At 40.7% G+C, this 25,176-nt stretch overlaps 1 protein-coding gene across 1 annotated transcript in view; it reads right to left on the bottom strand.

Annotated features, from left to right (window-relative positions):
* The window catches only part of CNOT1 (CCR4-NOT transcription complex subunit 1), a 58,635-nt gene extending 33,467 nt beyond the window's left edge, over positions 1-25,168 (bottom strand). Inside the window, 16 exon segments of the mRNA XM_035898867.1 lie at positions 1,673-1,824; positions 2,056-2,178; positions 3,235-3,354; positions 5,056-5,296; positions 6,284-6,411; positions 6,962-7,132; positions 8,308-8,418; positions 8,716-8,842; positions 10,881-11,049; positions 12,426-12,629; positions 13,071-13,125; positions 13,224-13,292; positions 13,788-13,886; positions 14,649-14,756; positions 18,936-19,212; positions 24,870-25,168. Coding sequence (XP_035754760.1) covers positions 1,673-1,824; positions 2,056-2,178; positions 3,235-3,354; positions 5,056-5,296; positions 6,284-6,411; positions 6,962-7,132; positions 8,308-8,418; positions 8,716-8,842; positions 10,881-11,049; positions 12,426-12,629; positions 13,071-13,125; positions 13,224-13,292; positions 13,788-13,886; positions 14,649-14,756; positions 18,936-19,037 — 1,979 coding nt within the window. The 5' untranslated portion in view covers positions 19,038-19,212; positions 24,870-25,168.
* Positions 25,169-25,176: the final 8 nt, after the last annotated feature.

Here is a 25,176-nt window from a genome sequence, read left to right as displayed (position 1 = left end):
AGTGGAACTACCCTCCCAGACGTATTTAATATTTACAGCAATTTTAGTCTTCTAGTCTTTACAACGCCTGTTTCCATTCGTGACTGAAACCTAAGCTAATCAAAGCAACTGCTTCATGAAAGAAATCCAAGCATTTTCTTTTTAAAGCTCAAAGAGAATAACTAATGGAAAATGACTGCAAGTAGGTCACATTCTTGCATAAGAGGGAATACAAGTAGCTATAAAAAGAAACCAAAAGCTGAGAGAATCATGCCAGTAGAGAACTAGTGGCTTTTGGAATTAATTGAATAAATAAAACTTGGTAACACATTAAGATTCAGAACACAGTGACATTAGATGCAAGTCAAGCCTACAGTTAACTATTAAACCCCTAAAATCTGGACACTGTAGCATGCAAAATAATGAATGTAAGTTAATTTGTGAACTGTAGTCTCAGAAGATGCACTTCGACTTGAAAAATAACAGCCATCTTTGCAGTCCAAGAGGTGTGCTAGACAATTGTATTTCAGAAACAGTATTTCAAACAGCCTTTCTGAAGTTGAATTGCACAGGTCCCAGCAGAAATCAGGAGGATCCTTTCTCCTAAAACCTTACAGGTACCTCAGAGGTACCCTTCCAGTTCAAATCCCCATTGTGACAGTTGTGTTGATACTCATTTCCTAGTATCTACATGAGAGGCACAAATCATCCTGGATACCTTCACAGATGTTTTTTGTATCTTTCAAAACAACACTGGCTAAGCCAAGGGACACAATATAAGCCTTAGGTCAGGTAACACACACTTGGACATGCCAGCCACTTCGGGTGTCAAAATTTAACACCAGAACTAACACCATCTCCAGCTTTCGCTCTCTCTGGCTCATATGTTGCACCATGCTACGCCTTGTTATCTTTGAACTATTGCTGCAGTTAAATACCATCTTGATCTGACAGCATTAGGAAGTGACACCACATATTTTACAACATTCAGTCATATTTACTAAATGTGAACACAGTATTCAAAAACTGATTTGTCCAATTTCAGTTTCCATTAGCCATTCTGTAGTCTACCCCTCCCTCTAGCAGATAACACAGCTCTCTAGGACCCATGCTCTCTTCAGGACTTCAGCTAAACAGTCTGATCTGCAAAAGATCTTAGATTTTCCATCCTCTGACTACTTTAAGACTGTCTCAAGTGAAGACAACAGAAGTTACACATGCCTAGTTTCAGTTTCAATTACATTACAATCACCACTTACCAATTCTCCTACACATAAGGATTGCATTAGCTCTTTTTGCCAGGGTAGTAATCACACAGAGGCACTTGCTTCACGCAATCACAAAATCCTTTATACAGTCACTGTTTTCCAAGATGCTGTCCCATTCTGTAGTTATTCCTTTTTTGTACAAATTCCTTTTGTACAAATTACAGCCCCAGTCATCAACAATCCAGGATCTGACAAACCAGCCATGCCCCAGTTACCAAGATCACCTCACCTGTTTGATTATAAAGACCAGAACGCACACTCAAGTTTCAGTGCAAAATAAAACATATTACTGAATCTACTCCTGCAAGTTTATATACTCTCATTAACCCCATTCTCCATGTGAAATTCCAAACCAGCTGCAACCATGTGCCAGCAAACAATTTGCAAACAGATTACACACCCAGCATAAGCAATATAATCCTTACCCAGCACAAGCTTGCAGACATGCCAGCATCGTCGCCAAGGTTTCTGGAGGAAGCTGAGCACTTTTGGGCTGATCTTTTTCTGGTGCAAGGCCACCCAGGATAGATGGGCATCTTCTCTTTAAGAAAGTCATACAGGCCTGGATGAAGGGCTCCTGAGGAAAAAAATGTTATCTTAATCTCCCAAACCGCATCCAAGCCACTATTTCAAACTTGGCAATTGCACTGTGGAAAGAATTGCACTAAGCTATTATAGTTCAGTGAAAACGTTGAACTATCAGACTATGGACACTTTCCACAACTTTAAAGCTACTTATAAAATTGTTGAAGTGACTTAAGTTAGTCACTGATAGAGTGCAGAAATAAAAAGAAAAATCCTGCTTTACCCCATGCTCCCGAATTTTATCTGTGAGCCATTTGTCAAGTTTGAGGTATTCCCGTCGAGAGGCAAGTGCAGCAAGGTCAATAACAAAGGCAAATGGAGTACCATTTAGCAGCATTGACAAGGCCTAAAGAAAAAAAAAAATCAGAAGACTACTAGTGAAGACACAAGGATAACCTTTCTCCTTTCTTCTCTTTCTAATCCCGATATACTCTTTAGTAAAGAAGTCTTGCTATCACATGCTGCTATGCTTTCTTTGTCAACAACAAAAAGATTGGTACTATCAGCTTTACTTACAGCTCTCTTGTGAGACAAATAAGCAAGAGCTCTCATTTGAAATCATGACCCTTCCTTCTTTGAAGAGACCTTGTGCTGACAGTTTTAAATCCCTCTATATGAAAATCCACCAGCAAGCAGCCATGAGCTACCAAGTTGATATTCCAACAAAACTAATCAGCAGAGCCTAGCATGTCCCTGCAAACAGACCTCAATCCCTTCAGAGCCACTCTGAATATATCTGCTCAAAGTAACTGCTACAACAAAACTGACTTCAAGCAGCAGTTGGTGCTCTTGCACTTCGGGACATCCAGTTATTTTCATCCAACTTTAGGAAGCAATAAAGGCCTCAGAGAAGTCAGTCACAACTTCCAGTCTCTTTTGTGACTATGTAAACAACTAGAAAGCAGTAGTATTCTTAAGAAATCCCCATTCCATTAAGCTTAGCAGTGCCACCTTCACACAAATATCACACAAAAAGGGTATTTTCTACGTTTCCATTTCAGTAGTATTCAAGGTTAAAACAGTCAAAGCTCTTCCTGGATTTACAGTACATTCACAAGCAGTTCTATTCTGCTGCTTCCCAAGTTATTTGTCAGCTAAGCCACGATAACCAACTCTACTGCAAACGCCAAGTAAAATGTCTTGGGTTCACAACTGGACACACCAGAAAGCATCTGTAGTCAGATACCACAACTCAGCTGAAGAGCACTTGAAGTCACATGAACATAAGCTTTTTTTTTTTAAAGATGAGGTACAGCAGCAACAACTGAACTCAGACACGCTTAAAGAAAGCAACCCACACTAAATTAGTCACATCCACGTTAAGCTTAACCTTTGTTTAAAGACGAGCACGTCTACATAAGACACCAGACAGAAAATAATGGTGGTGTTTTGCAAAACTCACCTTCAAATCTTGCGCCACATCAAGAATACGTGACAATTTGGCCTGGTCATACTGCTCCCCTCTCATGTACCATTCTGCCATTGCATGCATGATAAGCTGACGAATCGAAGGAGACTGACCCTAAGGAGAATTAAATTAGGATTGTACATCATGCCTCTAGGAAAAGGAGCAACTATGTGAACATTAAATAGGATATTTAGCCTATAAAGCTTAACATGCAAACATATTTACTCTTCAGCTTCACAACTTTGCTTCCAAGTTGGGCTCTTTTTGTGCAATAATAAGCTATCTGGGAGCTACAGCTAAAGGATGTAGAATGACTTGCCCAGGGAAGGGGTGGAGTCCCCATCCCTGGGGGTATTTAACATCTGGGCAGAGGAGGTGCTTAGGGCCAGGGTTTAGTGGTGGGATGGCAGGGTTCGGATAATGGTTGGGCTGGATGATCTTAAAGGTCTTTTCCAACCTCAACGAGTCTATGACTCTATGACTAGAAATGCTAAGTATGTACATCCCCACCTCTTTCCTACCACTGTACAGATCATTGCTTTTGGAATACATGAATTATTTACAAAATGTTATGCCTGACATGGTATCCTGAAGCAAGAATTGCAATGTCACACCTTAATGTGGAAAACACAGGATCTAACTCTCTGCGCCCATGGGGGCTATTTTAAACTACAACATAACTAAGTTTTTGATGGCAGCAAGGGTTTTACTTAAAGGTTCCCTCATGTGGAGAAGCGAAGCCTCCTCAAGTTGTGGAATGGCACTATGTCACATGGCAGCCATGATTTTGTACTTTACTCTTGAAGCCTACCCTGCAGAAAAACGGTATATGCTGCCATTTCAAGACCTCATGCAAAACTCACATCACTCCTATCCTACTCTCTCATTTCTTCAATTTAAAGGCTTTTACCAGGAAAAAATCTAAAATATTCATAGCACTTCAGCTAGCAAACAGCCACAATTTTGCAGTGAATGTGGACCAAGACCTCAGAAGTCAAGCTTATCATTAACTCTATTCAAACAGGGCAAGATGTCTCCTAATGCAGATTCCCTCCCACCCCAGAGGCTTCCTCTGCCTTAAGCTTCTTCTTAAGACTCCTATTTGTTTTACTACCAGCAGACACAATGATGAAGGCCATACCTAAAGGCAAATCTGCAAAAGCCTACTTGTTTGCCCATTAAAAGCATGGGATTTGCATACATAGTTACCCTGTCTCTACATGGAAGCTCTTTGAAAAAGGTCAGCAACCAGCCCTAAGTTTTCAGAAAACACCCTAGACTATTAAAACTTACAGCGTAAGTAGCTTCTTTATACCTGGAATAACCTCCATCTTCTAGCAAGTACAATGGAGATTATTTTGGTTTAAATCTCCTCACCTCTTATTGATTCACGTTTCTACACTTCAAATGTGTGAGGTTGAGAGTTTGGGAGGGGGTGTGTTGCTGTTGTGAGGTTTTTGGCATTCTTGTTTTCTTTTTTAAAAATCAAACTTTGGTCAACTTTGGTTAAAAATGAAAGGTTAAAAAAAGTCAAACTTAACTTTTGTCTCTACTTTTCCAGGAATATTTTCTTAGTGAGCCTTATTTCTTTGTTCTGTATATATTTCCCCAAAGAAAATCAAATCACAACAGCCTGCTTCAAGGCGGGAGGAGACAACTTGTAATATTTAGCACAAGCTAGTGATAATTGACCTCTTGGGTTTTAAATTACCCAGTTCACAGAACAATGCTTGTACTGGTTTAACTGTTCAACCCATTTAACAAGCTTTCAGTTACATCAACAAATGACAGGCACACTCCAGTGAAAATACTTACCTGTCCATGCCATGCATAGTGCAAAATGATAGCAGAGTTGGGATGGTTACCAAGGAAAATTGGCATGAGCGTGGAGATGAGTTCATGGCGCAAGGTATGCCAGGACGTGTTGATCTGCAATAAGGCCAATACCAACATATCTGGGCAATGCTTGATAGGAAAACTGAAGAGCTGCTTAACCTGTTCATACTGTCCCACTTCTGCCAGTCGTAACAGAGATTCAATCAAATCCAGGCTCTTCCTAACAAAAGGAAAAAAAACACCAAACACACAGACACCCCCCCAAAAAGTTACAAAGACATTAGCTTACAGGATCCTGGATTCAAGCATTTTGTAGCAACAACTAAGACTATATAAAGCACTGCCCACTGCAAACAACCTGATACCACAGCTCTTATCACATACAATTAAGCCTACAAGGCCATTCTTAGCTATGGAAGACAACTTTTTGTTACAAACCAATTCAAGAGCTTAAGAGCTTCTGATTCTCTCAGGGAGGAGGGAGAATTGAAAGCTGATGTTGAAAGAATTCAGCTTGAGGAGGGTCATTTGAATAATTTAGCTTGAAACATTGCAGTAATGGAACATACTTTTTTAAATGCCTCCAAGTCCCCACCTGTGGAACTTAGCAAAGATACTCTACTTGTTTTGTCTGCTTTACACCCAAGTAATCATTGCCACCTTCCCCATCCTCCAATCCCCTATTTTGGGCCATACAATGGACATAGAAGTAAATATCTTCACCAAAATCAGCTACACAGCTGTATCAAAAGAAGGGGTCAGCTCAGAAAGTCTCACTACTGCTTTATGCAGTAACTCAGCAGTAGCTATATAAATTTACTATTTAAATCCCAGGGCTTCTTTTGTACAAGTAGAGCAAGTTTCTCTAACGTCATCCCAGGAAAGACAGATTGAAATTCACACCTCCCCTCCTCTCAGCTCACAGTACCAGCCAAAATACATCAGCAGAAATTCTCCAAACAACAAGACGACTCCAATAAAAGCAGGAACTGACAGTATATTCTCTGATATTATGGAAGTACATAGGAAGTTCTGATAATATGAGAACTTTCACTGATCAAATATGGAACAAATACTAATGGCCGATCTATCGGGATGTACACACAGCTACAAATAAATCTGGTTGCATGAAGACAAAACCACATTTGACCAGACAAGTAATCTTGCTCTAACTCTAGGTATGAAAAGCAGTTGAGAGCAGGTTTACCATGTAGCAATTTCTCGATTGTCATCCTCTGGTGGCGCTTTCAGGATGTCTGTGGCAACAGTGTGACAAGGGTAGTCAGCAAAACAGAAGATGTCAGGGTTTATGAGGGAATGTTGAATGAAGGAGAGCTGGAATAAAAGACATCAAAAATAGATATTTAAGAGTTTCAGGTTCCTTCCACTTAATCAACTGACACATCTCTGAGAATGATGGAAATCGATAAAGCAGTAGAGATGAGCTAAGATTTACTATCAATGTGTTTCATGTGAGACTGAACCTCACACTTATCCTCCCAGGACTTCTGAAATGACAGATACAGGTGTGCTGAGGGTACTTGCTTGCACAAAGCTGTAGCATTTTTGTGTAACCAGGTAAAAACCTCATCACACAGCTATGCAGCAACAGCTCTACACTCAGCTCCATTACACATCAAAACTCTGCTAAAACCAAAGGTGTTTTCACACGTGTATATCAAGTGACCATCTCCTCCCAAACAATGCAGACGCTGCTTATTAACAGACTGCACTTCATAACACACCTGAGGCCTATGCCTCACAGGCCAAGCCCTCAAAGGTGGCTTGTCAAGAAATTCACATCACCAATCCACATTTGCCATTCAAGAAATTCAGGAACTTTGCAAGTGTTGTACAGATACAGCAGAAACGTTTGTAAACCTACCTGGCCCTCTGCATGCTTCCAAGGTCTGTATATGGCATTAACTGGAAAAACTTCCATGCCCAGCCCTCTCTGGATGCCAAACACTACAATATGCAGGCCCTTGCTATCACGAATCTGAAATCCCGGATGATCCAATTCATAGGTTACTACTTTGAAGTCCAGGCTAGGATTCTGCAACCAGAAAACCAAGAAGGTAGTCAGCCTTGAACATTACAATCTTCAGTACTGTCTTCCAAGAACCCCTCTTCATTAGTATTTTATCCATCTTAACATTCAAATGACTTTTAGTTGAAAACAAGGTTTTTGTTTTAAAAAGAACATGATTTACATAGTCATGAGAACCTGAATCAAGCTAATGTTTAGAACTAGCCTGCAAGACTGCACTTCCCCCAGCACTACAGGCAGTAGCTGTCTATCCTTCCAAACGTTTCATTAACAAGTCTTAAAAAAACTCCTCGAGCCACCCAAACACACAGCTCCTTTCTTATCATGCTACCTCATTCCTTTTGTAGGCTTCCATATGCCCTGCAATAAAAGGCAGAAGGGTCTGACCCGCTGGCGAGCAGAACTTGCTTTTCCTTTTGAAGAACGTACACTGCAAGTACTTGCAAAGCCCCTATTAGATTTTCAGCAATAGTGTGAAACTGTAAGGATGAGGGAGCTTGAGGGAACTACAGCCAACTACTACTCATTTCAGAAAAACGTGAGCACCAAAACCAAAGCTAGTTGTATGTTCCAAGGTTTAGAAAGACAAAACAGTGACTCCTGCATAGATTAGAAGGAACACACAGGAAAAAAAAAATCACCCAATAAAAGGTAAGCAAAGGAAACGGTACTCATGTTTCACTGAGTTAATTACAAAAATTGCTGCTTACTAAGTGGTGGAAAAACTTTCTTATTTCTGAAGCATCATCATACGCAAGGAGCATTTAGACTTTTGGAATAAGTAGCTACAAAAATATTTTGTTTCATTTTCATCACTAATGCCTACAGTGAGCAGCTTTTCAAAACAAGGTGCCTGATGCACGCTTTCCACCATAAGAAATAAATTCAAACACAAGAACCCTCAGAGAACACATGCTAGAGTACATGGGAGCAGTGCGGAACAAATCTCATGTTTCACCCAAGTTTGCCATTCAGGCAACTTTGTATTTACCGTAATTCCTTGAAATATTCTTGCTCATCAGGAAAAAGCCACCGATCATTTAAGTACAGTAGCTCAATTACATTAATGAGATTCAAAGCCATTCAGGCTGCTAGGAGTTTAAAAAGCTTTATATTCACACTGAGACATTACATTCTTTCAGATATTCCGCCTGAAAGACTAAGATGCTCACAAAACTTACCAGCTCTTTAAGAACATCAATTAAGACCTCCACATTCCAGGTATGTGCTTGTGCTCCATCACTTTTATCTTTCCCATCACTCCAAATCCCACTGCCAGGAGCCGAAATAGACTGCAAGTTAAGTACACTCAATCAAATACTAGTTAAAAATAAAGCAGCCTCAAAAGCCGGTAGCTACAGGACTCCCTGCACTATGAAGGTAAGCAGAAGTTCAGACCAGTAACGACACCAGCTGCAGACTTCTGAGAATCTTTCATTCATGAATGTGTTATAGACATTTACAGCAGAACAGTTACAAGTGTAAGTGTTGAATAGCAAAAGCAATTCTTAAATTACTATAGGCTAGCATTTTAACTCCTCATTTTCTGATTAAAATAGATACAATCCCCACCCCAGTAGGCCACTCACTTGTAATGGAATACCATCCGTCAACCCTGAATGAGTTCGGGCCATCATCCCCAAAACCCTGGCAACCTGGGCAGCCGTGACTTCCCGAACACCAAACTGCATGATTATGTTGCGACATTCTTCGACACTAAGATGCAACAAAACAGAGAAATCTTAACATGAAAGCAGGTTTCACCATGGCACAATGTAAGACAGACAGACCAAAACAAGACCTGCGGGTACAGCTGGGTCAGCACATAGAATGTTGGGAGAAACTAATTGCAGACTGTAAAATATGACAGTTCACTCTACTTCAGTTACATTAGTCAAATGATCCAACATAACAGAAGTCCAGAACAAGGAAGAAGAGAAATTCAGCAGAAAGTCTGTGCAATTATTTCCATAAAACATACTGTGCCATGCATTCAGTTCAAAGCTAGGTCTACTGAAGTGACAGTGAGAGATTTTTCACAGGCTATGCTTTGTCAAAGGAAAAGCACAGGGTAGGGTTTAGCACTGTTTTCTGTTAAAAGCACTTCCATGTATTGACCTATGATACAGAGCTTCAAAGACTGAAGTTTTCCGCTAGCTAAAAGTGAAACAAAAGCTCTGAGAATACACATTTCAGAATGATGTGCACTGTTCAAAAGGTAAGCTGTGAAGGTAAGCCTTTTAGCCTGATACCAGCCATGGTGTTTCTCAGAGGTCACTAGCAAAAACCTTCAAGGAGCCAAAAGAGCAAAGAATGAGCAGATGTTTAAGTTCAAATTTTAGAACTGAAGGCATTTTTTTTACAATTTTTGTTTCACTTTGTGAACACTTCATAGTTAGGCCAACAAGATTTATACTGCATCACTGTAGAAAAAAAACCAAAACGTTTTCTTAACAGGCATATGTTAACAAAGGAAGTAATTTTCAGTATCTTCCAACACATTTACATTGTGTTTCCTTACATATTAATACCTTTGAGATTTGACCACCTCCCCCAAGCAGTCAATCTTTCTTTTAAAATACAGAATCATTTACTTCTCTTAGCTTGTGAGTCTTAAGTGAATCTTCCTTTAACAAACCCATTAGGTTCATACTGAGGGCTAAGACTAAGGCCCCCTTCCAAACCAGCCACATACTCACAGCCTCTTGTTATCACTACCAGTATTAGAGTACTGTCCTAAATCCTTAAAAACCACATTCAAATACTGAGCTGGATTTGTGCAGATAGTAGATATACAGCAGGAAATAAACCTTTAATAAATTCAAGTTAACTCTTCAGTAGACAGCTTCTGACTAAAGTCTAGCTTCCACTTTTCTAGTTACTGTTCCAATTCACAGGTGTATATAAATAAATAGCCCACGTAATGCCACGCTTGTGCTAGGTGCTACAAGCAAAGATCTTTAGTTCTGCTCATACCACTCCTACAAACCCACACAGCTCTGTGGATGAGAGCCCTTTCAGACAGCTCCAGCAAGTGAATTTAACAGAGCTGCCCATCTAACATTTCAGACTAGGGGCAGACAGCAAGAATATGGAACGCTATCGAAGATGTGGGCAATGTCTGCCTACGAATATACATACAAACCCAGAGCAAATTTGAGACAGCTGTATTTTTACCAAAATAAGCTTAAGCAGGCAAAGGCTGATGCAGCTGTCAAGACACTAGCAATTTGCTATCATAATTAGATTCTACAGCTACAAATAATCTCAATTATACAATATACCATACTGATCAAACCCCTATACAAAGCTGCTCCTCAACTCTCTCAAAGTGAGACTATTACCTTCGGTTCTTCTGTAATCTATTTCATGTGGATGGTGAGGTAACAGGAGTCTGTCACAAAAGCAAAGTTCTTCCACAGATGCAGTAGCATTTAGTTGGAATTTATGCCTACCTCGCCACTTTGGTTTTACATAAAAAAAGGGTGATGGTCAAATTCTCATAGAACCTTCACAAGGAATTTGCATACTTTTACCTAGCACTTCCTACCATCGCAAAATCCTACACAACTGCAACAGACATGCTATACCTTAGAAGAAAGCAGAATATAGAACAAATCAAACCAAATGACCTCGTAATACTTAATGAGGTTCTAGTTATTTTAGTACTTTAAGTGTTCACCTTTCGCCTCAAGAAACAAGAAAGAAAACCATCGCCACCCAAGATGTTTGAAAATTCCATTTTCTTACAAACCTTGTACAAAAGCCATAGCCAACTTCTTGCATGAAATCTGCCAGAGAACTCTCCATCATGGTTTTGGCTATCCCTCCAGAATCAGGCAGGATCCTGTCCATTAGAATGTCCCGTTTTTCAGGGTATAGAAGTGGTGCAAGCACCACAGGGCAACGCTCTTGGGGAAAATCTGAAGGCAAGAGTAACAAAAAAGTGTTGAACACAGAACACAAGTTGCATACAAGTGACTATTCAAAATAACCCAACTGCTGTGCTAGTTTCCCTGCTGCTGCTGAAATCAAGAGGGCACTCATTGCAGTGTTCCTCCATCCCACCTCCCAGTTCTCTACTGGCACTTGGGTATTCCTAGAGAACAAGAATGTAGAATAAAGTAGGTTCATACAGGTTTGCTGCAGCTGCCCAAAGGGCTCACAGCTGTGTTGGTGGTAAGTTTAAGAACTAAATTGTCGTCCAAAAAAAGCACAGAACAGGAAACAATACAGCAGTAGAGCAAAAGCCTCTCCTCTAAATCAGGAAGTATTAGGAAACAAAGGAGCTGCTTTTGAGTCTAAGAACTCCAGCAAATCTAAACCAGGCACTTGGGCACGGAAGGAGAGAATATTCCCTACCTCCTTCCAGGGAAGCAAAGTGGAAGAGAGAGACAGTAATGAGAGGATCAGGTGCACAGGTGGGAGTTTTGCTCACAGCGGAAAGCAGCAAAGACACCTTCTGGGTGGGCCTTCCTGAGACAGCATTATCTTTAAGATGATGCCTCCATACCCTTTGGGGCCATTCAGAGAAGAGTTCCCCATTTCCCAAAGCCAAGCAAGGGGAACTGCAGAAGCTAACACACTTATCTTTAATAAAGTATGAACTAAGAAGTTACCCTTAAACAAAAAGAACAAGTATTTTGCTCTTGTATAATGGGTGCCTTCCTCTAGGCCTGTGCAGAACCAAGGAGTGGGTTAAGTTAAATTCAGTTAGCTTCCAGTCTAAATCCTCCTTATTCTGATGGGTTTACAGCAAACGCTGTTGTTTCAGAAGAGACTCCCAGTTTACAGCCTATTGATAACATCCCCTGCCATCATACAGGGACCATGGCAGCTTCCAGGAAATGAACTAGAGTTTTGATGTTTCCTCATAGATCTGCACCCAATACAAACAACCCAGTGCTTAAAATCCACCTATCTGAAATGGTAATGTATGTCTCTTACACAAGTTCATGTTTTTCAACTACAGCGCACCAAGTTGCTTTAGGTAAATCCACAAATACCATCCCACACAAGCAAGCAAACACAGACTTGAATACCCCCTACTTAATGCTTATTTATCACAACTTTTCAAAAAAAACCCAAACATTACTGCTCTTTGAAAGAAAAAGAGTACCTTATGGCCTGATGCCAGAACAGTAGGATTTTTCTGTCAGTTTAGAGTTGTGAACATGTACTTAGTTCTACCTCACCAAGCTCCCCGCCATTTCAGCAGCAGTCTGCGCTGACAGTAAATTATGAAAATCTATTTCAAAGTTCGCATTTAGTCATGCTTCCAGAACACCACCACACTTACCTCTACGTAATGTTTTGAGGAAAGCGTCAATCTGTTCCTGTCCTACCCCAAAGGCTCCCTTCTGCCCAAAAAGGAGATGGGAGAGGAGAAGGTGCAGGACCTCTATTGCAATATCTTGGAAGCCACCTTCTTGATTTCCACTGACGTCCGCGTCAATGTAGGAGCGCAAGAGATCCGGGAGTTTCTGTTTGATAAACTGGGCAGCTTTTGAAAAACAAAGATGTTAAGAGTCAAACCCTGAAATTTCTTTTTAATATGAAGACTCTGTTTAGCTAGGTACCATTCTCTTGATCTGAGTTTATTTAACACAAGCCACAACGGTTCAGATTTAAATACAAGTCTCATAATCCATACCTCAGAAATCAAATACTAATGAACAACTAAAAGGTAAGATATCACAGTATCTCAATTTGATTAATTATCTAGCAAGTCATTCATGGAAGGGACCTCCAACTTCACATAAAACAAGATGACTGTGCTACCTATTGCCCCTCTCAAAACAGTGTTAAGACTTCAACAGTGCTACTCATTGCAAGGTCTTGCATTACTTGGGTCATGCAGACACACATCTGTCCATCTAGAAAGCCCACTGCCTTAAAAGAAAACAAGGCATCCCTGCTGCAGTATTTTGGAAGCTTCACTTACCAAAACCTCGTAGATCCGAGCTGAAAGAGTTCAGTAAAGCGAGACCAAAAATCACCTACAAACAAGACAAGCATCACCGTAAGGGGACATCATCCTTTCTAACAAGCTTAGTCAAAAACCATTACAATATTTTTAAAATAACTGTTCACATACCTCTTGAACTTTACTTAATTTGATGACTTTACTCAATTGGGCAAATAAATGGGGTGAAGGCTTTAGACTCTGAAACAGGTAAGAAGAGTTAAATGTAAGCTGTTATAGGATTAGTCTCATTCCTAATATGGCAGGCTATCTAGAATTGCAGGCGTGGAATATTAGTAACTATTCTGCTGTAGGTTAACACAAAGCATATACAGCTAAACAAAGCATCTTTGGAATTATTTTTGAGTACATCTAGACTAAAAGTTTCTTCCACATATCCCACTCTTTCACTAATAAACCCCCATTATGGCTTTCATATTGAAAGAAACAGGAGCACTGATGATTTATTTTGGTTCTGGCTGCCACAAACAAACCATAAAGTACTAACATTAGATTAAGCTTTAAAACTAGCTTGCAGTCATTCTGAGTGATTGAATAACTTGCTCAGTTTAACAAAAACCCACAACTTCTGGGCAAGCTCAATTTTTGAAGACTTCAGTACAACCAATCTTAGCTGTAAAAAAAAAACCCAATGGGAAAAACACAATGGGGATCCCCTTCAAGAAGCATACAAACCTTCTGATAGTGCAACGGATTGTCAATGGCGTAGGACAGCGTCGAGATAAAGTTTGGTTTTGTAATCAGCGACGCACACTCCTGGATCAGAAATTGAGTCTGAAGAGAACAAGATAACATGAACACTCGTTGTTTTGCAACAGGTCAAGACAAAACTTCTATTCACTGTGTGCAGTAGAACTAAACTAAGATAAGGTGCTTAAGTCCTGTAAGTGCCCAAATTTTCATTAACATTAATTAGTTTCATTTCATTCAAGTTTGGTTTTTAAGACTGAGAAAGTGATCAAACATTCTCCACCATGTATGCAATGTTTCATTTTCTGTAAGCATCCTCACACATTGCAATAGACAATCTACAAATATATTGATTCCTGTTTATGAGCTAAAAAGTCTGTGGCCTGTTCCAGTTTAGCCTGGAAAAAAGAAGACTGAAGGGAGACCTTATCGCTCCCTACAACTGCGTGACAGGATGGTGTAGCCAGGTGGGGTTCATCTCTTCTCCCAAGTAACAAGCAATAGGACAATAGAGGACAACCTTAAGTTGCGCCAGGGCAGGTTTAGGTTGGACATGGGGAAAAATCCCTTCCCCACAAGGGCTGTCAAGCACTGGAAGGGGCTGCCCAGGGAAGGAGTCAAGTCCCCATCCCTGGGGGGATTTAAAAGCTGGGCAGACTAGGTGCTTAGGGCCAGGGTTTAGTGGTGGGATGGCAGGGTTAGGGGAATGGTTGGGCTTGGGGAGCTTAAAGGTCTTTTCCAACCCAAATGATTCTATGATTCTATTTGTGCTTAAAATGGATCAAATCCTATTGCAGATTTGTAACAATCAAAACTAACAAGCAGATGCCCCAGTGCAAACTTTACCTGATGGAAATCTTTGCCACTGCTTTTACCATCGCCACTGAAATCCACGTGCGAGAATAGACAGCGTAGTAAATGCCTGTCTGCCTCGGGACCGTGCCTATTCACAATCTGGAGAAAAAAATCCAAAAAACAACTTAGTTGCAAACAGTCATAACAGAGCAAGATCCGGGTCTAGTACTGTGGATGCAGCACTACTTCCAATAGTTAAGTCATCTACAGTTTTAACAAAACTGCTAAGAACAATTCCTTTTTCATCAGTAACCTAGAAACCAACTCATTAACCCTATTTGTAAATGAAAAGTATAAACTAAGAAATAAAGAATCTAGATAGAAGTCATTGACACAGAAGCATTTCATGGGTAGTATTCTTAAAAAGCTAAGTAAAAGGGGTTTTTTTAAGTCACCTAAGAGGACGATTTCAAGCTTCTCTGCCACCAAAACAGCCCAGTATCCAGTGTCACGGCCTTACTTTTCCCCATTCCTTCCCACAGTGCCTAACTCCACAGGAGTACAGCATGCACCTCTGTGCCATGCCTATGTAGCAGGAATTTATCCCAGGGATAAGCCACCACACAGCATCCTCACTGATCTCGCAGGCAGCTTCTACGACATCTCCTGGTCATGACCGACTCGGCCGCCATGAGTCCACAATCTTTTAAGACATAAGGAAATACTATGCAGGAAGTGTTTCCTGCCATCTAAAGAAAAAGGTTCTTCTCCAACTTGCTCATTAGCAAGCTTTAAAATCAAATACCACACATTGAACACCTGCAGCTGAGACCTTTTACCAAGTCTTTCCCCTGTCATTAGAGCTCATTCAACTCAACTCTATACCTCAGTTGTAAATAGGGGATCTGCATTTGTTAATTTGTAACACCTATCACTCATTACTAAATCTCAACAACACTATTACATTTTTGTTAGCATCCCCCATCATTTGCCTTCAGTTTAACTCCTGGCTATGGACCAGCTCATCAGCCTGTTGTTTGAAGTATCTTCAGGTTGTTTCAGCATGTATTCATTTCTTCAAACCTAATCTAACGGGACAGCATTCCTTGTTTTTAATAAAATTCATACTGGCAGAGATTTGAAGTAGAAATTTGAAGTCACTTAATCACCAGTAGCTTGCTGCTTTTGTCCAAATAGTAGCAGCTAACATTGAATCCAACCTTCATCTACTGGCAAAATGTTGGCCATTGTTTCCCCCTTTCTTGCTGCAGGACAGACACATGTGCCAGTCCAAACCAGCAGTTCTGCCTATGCTCTGACTGCCTCCACCAAGCCCACTGCTTCACCCCGTCATAAATGTTCTCGTTTGACAGTAGCTTCTTTGCTCAAACAAACAAACAGCATTGCTTTAGGCTGTGTCCACTTCGGCTCTGCTGTTTCTGATTGTTCCCATCTCAATTCTTCTACCTTTATCTGATGCTATGCTTCCCTTTCCCTCACAGCCTGCTCATTCCAGTGGCTGCCAAGTTCTGCTCTGCTGGAAAGAAACATCCAAGTCAGACATAGCTCTGCTTCTTCACCAGGGGCTAGAACATACATGATGGTGAGATGTCAGTCTGGAGTAAATAGCCCATCTCAGTTACATTGACAGTGCTGTCTTCAAAGGCAGCCATCCCCCGTGATTAGGTAGCAAGAAGTCAGATTGGTGCAAAAGGCAGCAAAACTGAACTGACAGCAAGTTCAACTAGTTAGCTCAGGCTTCAGAAAACAGGCAATTCGTTTAGGCAATCCTAATTAAATATGTAGAGTTAGATGTGGTAACAAGACTGGCACGAAGCTGGATCAAACTCCTAGGGAGCTATCCAGTGCCATGACCAAGATGAATTCATCAAAGCAGATGGATACAGAAAAAAAACATACATAATAAAGCCATCAACACAACCTCTCTGCATCAGAATTCAATTGCTTCCTTGCATAAAAGTAACTTCACAAGGTTAATAATCTGAAAGTTTAACATATGGGGAGGAGGGAAAGAGAATGCTAGAAGTTCAGTGCAGCAGCTTGCAAGTCTAACTACATTCACATAAAAGCTTTTCCAGGAAATACAGAATGAGAATTGGTAGTTGTCCTGTAAGAAGAGCTGAAAGAAACCTTCACATTGGCAGCCTTGATACTCTTTTAGAAGACAGTGTACCCAATCATAAAATAATCTGTAAAGATTGACTTTTTTTTTTACCAGGAGGGTGACCAAACACTGGCACAGAATGCCCAGAGGTTGTGGAGTCTCCATCCATGGAGATACTCAAAAGCTGTCTGGATGTGTTCCTGAGTAACCAGCTCTAGGTGACTCAGTTTGAGCAGGAGGTCAGATGAGAACACTTCCCAGAGGTCCCTTCCAACCCCAACCAGTCTGTGATTCAGGATAAAGTCTGACCCACCCATATTTGGATTTATCATACAGTAACAAGCTGCATTTTGTTTAGGCAAACACAGGGATAGATCAAAACTAACACAGCTTTTCTAGATCCAGAAAGCTTTGCTTCCCTAGATGAATCTGTCCGCAAAGCCCTTCCCTCCTCTCCAACCAGGCTTTCTTTACCACTAATTCAGGAAAAGGAGACAACAAAAACTCATTTCAGAGGAAGCCATTCTTTAGAATTTGTCTGACAAAAGCATAAAAGGGTTTTTTAACATACATTCTATTTTTTAAAGCAGTCTTAAAGCATAACCTATGTTAAATGACTACTGAAGCATGTTTAAGCAGAAATTGGTTCTTCAATCTTTGCCACTGTTATGTGTGAGTGATAGACTTAAATGTAAATGTCATTTTGGTCAGTTGTGACAAGAACAACTCCAAGTATTGTTTTCCACATATTCTGTATGCTTAGATATAAGCTTTGTAAAGTTGAGTGCATTATGCCAAAAATTTACACCAAGCAGCACACTGTGAGACAAAGGAGAGTTAGGGCACGCACATATAATCTCAACTATGTAAGGAAAAATTGTACTAGCAACCACAAAAATAAAGTAATACCAGGAAGTTAAAAAACAAAGCCAAGGGAACACGGACATTTTAGGAATTTAGTCTTGAAATCCTACATCTGTCTTATAAGCAAACATACACAAAGCTGTTATTTCCACAGACCGGTTTCCAGTCTCTCAGTGAGTCTAAGAGGCCTGCTGTGAAAGATAAGGAACAATCTGTCCCCGTTTCAGAGATCTATATTTCAACTGAATGGCAGATCAACCGTCAAAGAAACCTTTATTATCCCTTACTTAAGTGTTCACGACAGATCTGCAAGTCATGCCTCAGTCACACCTCACTGCAAAAATAGTCTGTTGAAAGCAATGCTGATCGAAAGGACAGCACGATCTCAGGTGATCCCCCTGCAAGTACTGAACTTGCACAAACATGGGAACCTTGCAAATGTTACATGAGATTTATTCCATCTCCATGGGTTACAAGATCATTTTAAGCAGTGAATACTGCTGAAATCACCCCCTCTCACCTCAAAATAAGTAAAGATGTCAGCTGTTACTGGAAACTCACTGTGCTTAAGCCCTCTGGCCTCCTAATCTGATTCATATCACTGCAGGATTGCACTAGTGTAAGAAAAAAGTTAACTGGCCCAGCTGTCTGCTGGGAACTGAACTAAACCAGTTTCTAAAACTGGCTCGGTAACATTCACTTCCTCCTAAGCACTCCTCTGCAGATAATGCAGTCCATCCTGCTAGCCAGAGCTATTTTTAAAGGGGTCAGTTAAACCAGAATTTTTGCCTGGATCTTAGATATTTGGGTTTCAAGCTACAGTTACTCCACCTGCCTTCTGAAAACCCAGGGCCAAGAACGTCAGCTTGGCTTCACCACCAAGCCATACTTCATCGAAAGAGGAGCAAAGAACAATTTCCATCCAAGGTAAGCATTCAGATTTAAGTAACCATGTACTCATGCTTTCAGTCCAACAACTCTGAACAGTAAGCGTGTATGTTCTCCTCCCTCTCCTAACCAACAATGACCTATGGAACATCCAAAGGTTGAAAGATTAACCAGAAGGAAAGCTTTGTATGCCACGCTCCAAGAGGAGTAGTTAATCCCAATATTTAACTACAAAGTTAATACTGGTCTCAGCTCTGAGCTGCCGTATTCCATGACCTAATAGTTGAAATGAAGCAGAATATCAGAGATGCAAGCTCGGATTCTCAACGCTGCAGAGAACAGTACACGGTAGTGCACACCACAGCACTGCGGAGTACAACTAAAAGGGGAAGAGAAAATCCATTTGACGCTCCCATTTTTTCTTTCCAAAATGTCTTTTGTCGCATCCTCAGTTTACTTACATGCTGTATTTCCTGCTGGCTGGCTCGGTAGTTTTTCTTAGTTAAATTGTCCACCAGGTAGCTGATTTGAGACAAGGCCAGCGAGAGCGAGTCAAGATTCATTGCTGGTTGGGGCGGAAGCAGGCGGCCGAGCCCGGCGCAAAATCACCATTATTCCCCTTTAGTCACCTCAGAGACAGGTTAATTTTTTTTCCCCCAATTAGCCTGTATCTTGTTCTGTGTTACTTCCTTCAGCTCTTCTTTCTCAGTTGTCTTCCTCTGTTCTGAAACATGGCACCTGAAAGACAATATTGCATTAGATTTAAGTTCTGTAGCAACTTCACAGCTATGTTCTAGGCACTGCTATTATCTTTCCATGGAACCAGTCAATTTAAAGTAAGGTTTTTAGGTTATGGTTGTTTTTAATTTAAAAAAAAAAATCTTTAAGCTGTTTGTATAGTGTTAAAAGCAGTTATCAGTTGGTTTCTCTGTATTTTCTACTTCCACCAGAATACTACAGGGTAGAAAGTTAAATCCTAGAAGAATTAGGCATTATGCCTCAGAGATTTTTTTTATATTTTTGCTTACAAGTTAGCTGGCCAAACAAGAAAAAGTTTAACAAATACCAAGACATTGGTAATACAGACATGTTTAACTTATATAAACCATTTGACATAACTGTCCACAAGGAAGAAGCACAATTAAGTTTTCAAAACACAAGCTTAGCTGTTTTCACACTACCCGACCACATTTATTCATTTCTGCATTTTGCCAGTCTGAAAGAGCTAGCAAACAGCTCAGTCAGAAGAATGACTATCCTTTCAGCACTGTGAGAAAGAAGAAAACAAGATGCATAATGAATTAGACGCCACACAGCAACAAACAGGTCACAATCATTCAAAGTATCAATTGAGTTTATACCAAAAAAATGTGCTTTTTAACCATCTTCGCAATATTTTGCCTCGCTACCATCAAAGTAGTATTGCACTCAAAGGTACACACCAAAACAAGCAATTGTGAGTGAGCAACACACAAATATCTGCAATAAACTACCCCTAACATTTGGCTTATACCAAAACAGTTTTCCAGTGAGCTACAACAGCAGAGCTTGCCAGCTTAATAAATTTCTATGACAATACAAAACTTGGCACTTGACATCTCATCTGTTAAATTACAGATTGCCAATGTGATAAAATTGCATCCCAAAGCAAGCCCTGCATAACCGACAGCCTGAGGAGTCTCAAAGGAAGCCGTAAGCTGCTCTGAGAAGCAGCACTGTAATTTATCAGAGGCGGAATCAAGCTGGAGAGTCACTGTTTTGAAGCTCTACTTGATCAAAATACAAAGGTCACTAGGCTTCATGCCAGGAGTCCAAAGATGCCTTTTTCAGAATAAAAACTATTGGCTTTACTGTCTTGGCTGTAGGGCCAAAACCACCAGTACAAGATTTCTGCCTCATCATTGAGATGGATCACACAGGTGATGTGTTAACTTGGCACACGTAACGCTTAGGGCAAATCAGTTCAGAAAACAACCCCTGCAGCAGCATGGGTTGACATGCTGGCCATCCTTCTGCAGGAATTAAACAGGAACAGTAAGACAGCAAGCCGAAAAGGCTATGCTGGGTAGAACTAAAAAAATCTTTCCCCCTCTCCCTTTATATAAAGGTTTTCACTCGCTTACACTTAGCTCTACAGCTTATTTCACATCTGCCTACACTTTAAAACATTTTCTCCCACCATGCAGGAAAGAATCCATACGGGCGATAACCTCAGCAGAAGAGACAGCAAGATGCCTCCTGGAAGGACTAACGAGTTTTACATGGGACATCTAGGGGAAATCTTACTCTCCTCCTCCTCCTCCAGAGACACCAAAAGCATCAGGAGCACCAAATTCTATCACAGGGGATGCAGGTCATTCTGCTCTTTGGGAAAAGTTTGTTACATTAAATAAAAACGTGGGTAAACTATTTGTAAGAAAAGTCAAATCATCAAACAACTTCCAGACTTTCATTACGCCACAGAAAACCCAGTGTACTCCCAGAAGCTATACAAGATCTTACACACAAAAACCCCTCCCTTACTTCTCGTGAAAAAGAAATTTTCAAGCAGTAATACTGAAAACATTCTTCAGTGACAAGGCAATTGTGCTATGAAAGAATTTCAGAGAATGTTTAAAACTGCAGCAAGAAGAATTACAGAAAACTTCCAATTTTTCTTTTTTGTACATCTGACAAGCTATAATTCATTACCTTTATTTACAGGTTTAAAAGCTCACTCACTGTGAAACAGCTCCGTAGGAAGGGGGATATGCACAAAAGTTATTAAGACTTCTCAGTAGCACAGTAACCAATTGTTGTTTAGTTTGTTTTTTTTTTTAAATAACTCTTCCTCTTTTGGAATAATCCAGAAAATGTCACTGGGCAGGGCAAGTACACACTTTTCAAGACCTTACTGGCCAGGTATAACATACAGGACTGACATAAATCTTCTGAAAAACATTTGTTAACAATCAAGCAGACAGACCACCACACCACAGTACTTACACCTCCAAAAACCACCACGAGCAGCTAGCAAGGGGCATTCAGTCCCTAGCAGAGCACCAGATTTCAGCAACCAGCCTGAAGAATGCAAGGGCTGGTTGAACTCATGACTCAAGAACAGGATACAAACCAAAACTCCAACTCTGTCTGAAGTTTCAGAGTTTGCCTTTCAGGCCCCTAGGAGGAAAAAGACCCACATTTCTCTGGGTATTGTTCCTCAGACAAATACAAAGAGTAGAGCAATCACACCTACTCCACCCAGAAATCAAGCTTTTGGATACTAGAACTCCTGAGTTGGGCTTAGTGGTAAATCTGATCCTCTCTGCTGCCACACAACACCCTGCTGAGCACTGACACTGACCATCCTACCCCTGTATTTGCATCACCATTTTCTGCCAGTTAAAGCAGAGACTATCATCTGGACACGCTCTAATTGCATGGAAGCGCAACAAGCTTTGCCACTTTCTAACTAAAATCTGGCAGTGCCACCGGGGAGCCCAAGTTGGAGTCAAAATGGGATTTTCCCTTTCAAGGAAGCAGAGTAAGAGCCTGAGCAGACACCGCAACTCAAGGACAGAACACAATAGCTGAAGGAAGCAGCTTCCTATTTATGTTCTAAATATACAGTTTGCACAGTATGTGTCCACATACACAGAAAAAACCTGACAGCTCTCACAAGCACAAGACTAACAGCATTTCAGAGTTTCAAATGGTGCAAGCTAACTTACAGTCATATATAAAAATCAGAGTAATTAAGGGAACACTACCTGGAAAGCAGAAGTGCACAGGTATTTCTCTGGTCATTCAATGCAAAGCTAAAATTCAATTTCTACAGCACCGATTAAGAAAGGCATGAATGCTATGCAAAGCAGACTTTATTTTTAGATGCATATATTCTTAGTGTGAATGCTTCTCCCTACACCAGCCTCAACAATTCAAGAAGCAAAAGCTTCAGACCATGGGGCAAACCTACCATCTTCTCAGGTTCAGAAAATTCAGGCCTCAGACAGAAAGAGTTTACTAAAAATCCTTAAATTTGCTGTCAAAATTAGCTACTTTCAACTTCAGTTCCTAGGATACAGTAATGGATTAAGCTATCAGACACAGGACCCAGGAGCTCTTAAAAGATTATAATTTTGTATTGTGTAACACAGCTGATTTTTAGAAGGTAGAAAATATTTACCGAAATCCACAATTATTACTTAGCCTCACCACTTTCTGAGCAAATCAACAGGCCACGAGCAAAGCATTTGGCACCTATTTCAGTAGATTCATTTCAATGACAGAGCTCTGTTGGGTTATTAATTATTATAAAATTTTAGGCAAGATCAAAAAAAAATAATCACAAAATAGAGAGGTCCAATATGCAACCAGCAGTCCAGTTTGACAAAACCACTCTCTACTAACCTGAAGCAGATCACTAGGAATAACTAAGCCTTGCTGTTGAAGATGACAAACCTGAAGTCTTCCACAAATTTGGAAAGAGCCTTACAAAGAAAGGGATTTTACAATTACTTTAAGCTGAACTTTGGATTTTTTTAGTATCTTGCAGAGGTAAGTAACTACTCCCACTGGGTTTCAAGGGCTGTAAAGATTTTAGGCCATGTGTACTGCATACGGAAGATAAAAAGCTTGAGTGACAAAAACAGCAATGTGTTTGCTGATTAGGTTCTAAACTCTTGTCAAAAAACACCATGTAAAACATGCTAAAAGTGCCACTGTTCTTCAGAATGCGGTCTATTATCCACTTCTGAAAGCTTTGCACAAAGAGAACATATGGCAAAGCAGCACACCCCTCAGAAACCCCACAAGAGAAGTGCTCCAAGGGGGGAAGGGGCTTTCAAATCATACCATAGTTAAACTAGATTTCAGGATATCTATCATTTTGAAATCTACAGAGAGAAAAACCTTACGGTGTAAGTCACATTAACAGTAAAATCAGCTACTGATCAATTTGACCAGTTCAAATTCAGGTGTTCACTCATAGAAAAGCCACCTGAACATTCCACATGCTGGAAAACTGCTCACAATTCCAGTCAACTGGAAGCCACAATGCTGATTAGACAAGGTAACCTTAGTTTACAGAGCAGCTGAACTAAGCACATACATTTGTGCCCATACACTACAGCCAGTTAAGTTTCAGGTTTAGAACCTACCTCAAATACATCAGTCATGACACTTTCAGGCATTTTCACATCTCAGGATTGTTTACAAAAAAAACCCCAAGAAACTCTCACTTCCCACTTTCCCTTCAGTCAAACACTGTTGGAGGGAAGTGAAGGAAATTTAGGGATCCATTCTCAAAGGCTTTGTGCTGTCTTCCCATCCAAAAAGTGTTTTAGAACAGTTAAATGTTATTTGACAAGGAGAACTGCAGTATTCATAATAGTAGGGACAGTTATGGAACAAACAAACAAAAAAAGAGAAGTCTGGCTAAAGTAGTGATGTCCTCAGCCATGATTCTTGGCAATAAGAATTTCTGACACTATTTAACAATGGACCATCACATGATCAGAAGTCTTCACTGTCCACTTTTCCTAAGTTGTATTTGCACAGTTTCTCTTTTGCTTATTCAATGAAACACCAACAGTAGCCATTTTGGCATCAGTTAAAAATGAACTAAATATCTAGGAGCACTATGCTAGAAGGATAAACAGGATCAGGATAAACTCTTCTCTAAAGAGGAGAGACAGGTAGACAGCAAGTTTGCTATGAGTTTGGTTTGGATACACCAGGCCAAGAGGATCAACAGTTAACAGCAAACTTAAAAGCATAAGGACAGAAAAAAAGACAATAACAAGTCTAGAAAGGACAAACAAGTCTATTACCAACCAAGTTTGTTTCCTGTTTATGGGACAGTCATCTCACCCAGACTCATCCTGCCTGCAACTTTAGTCAATACCAACGTAGTTACCTTTGAAACAGGAAACACTTAAGTTGTGTGCGCTAAGAATGACCCGTCAGGTGTCATACCTGTTTTGTTACCTGCTTAAAAACAAAGTTCCACTCAGGACATGCCAATGCTTCCTTCCAACAAGTTAGATTTGGAAATACACAGTCTAAGCTCATGACATATCAACAGACTAAGTGCTGTGTTTTTTAGTATTATCTCACTTCTGTTGTAAATACAGTCCAAACTGTTTGTGGTTTGCTGAAGTTAAACTATGACTGCTCACTAGCCTTATTGTACACAAGAACACGGTACTACTCCGAGTTAGAGAACTATCACAAAGCGGCTATTTCTGACAATATAGCATCTGTCAGAACAGCCAACTGCTGCTATTTCTAGTTTCAAAATAAGCAAGTCCAATTCACTGGGCAGTGTGTTCTTAACTGGAGGCCAGCAGCGAGAAGCACTTCTTCCATGTGGTCTGCAGCAAGGTTAAGTCATGGTATTATTTACTATAGCTCACTGTTTACAGGCCACTTGTTTTCTTTGGGCAAGTCACAACAACGCCGATCTTCTGAAGCGGCCACGGAGCCAAGCGCTGGTGTAGGCCCAGCCCCAGCCACTTTCCGCCTCCCTCTGAGCTCCACCTGTCACGATCAACGCTACAGAAGCGGACGGGGAAAAAGAAATGAAAACAACGCAAAAGCCGAAGGCTTCCGGGCCGCCTCGGAACGATCACCGGGCAGACTGCCGCCGCCGGAGCCTTCCTCCCCGCCCGAGAGCCGCAGGCGGCAACCCAGGCCGCCGAGAACACACTCGCATCCCGCCCC

Source organism: Egretta garzetta, unplaced genomic scaffold (assembly GCF_000687185.1).
Source record: "Egretta garzetta isolate BGI_Z169 unplaced genomic scaffold, ASM68718v1 scaffold27, whole genome shotgun sequence".
NCBI lineage: Eukaryota > Metazoa > Chordata > Aves > Pelecaniformes > Ardeidae > Egretta > Egretta garzetta.
This window is presented reverse-complemented; position numbering and strand designations above follow the sequence as displayed.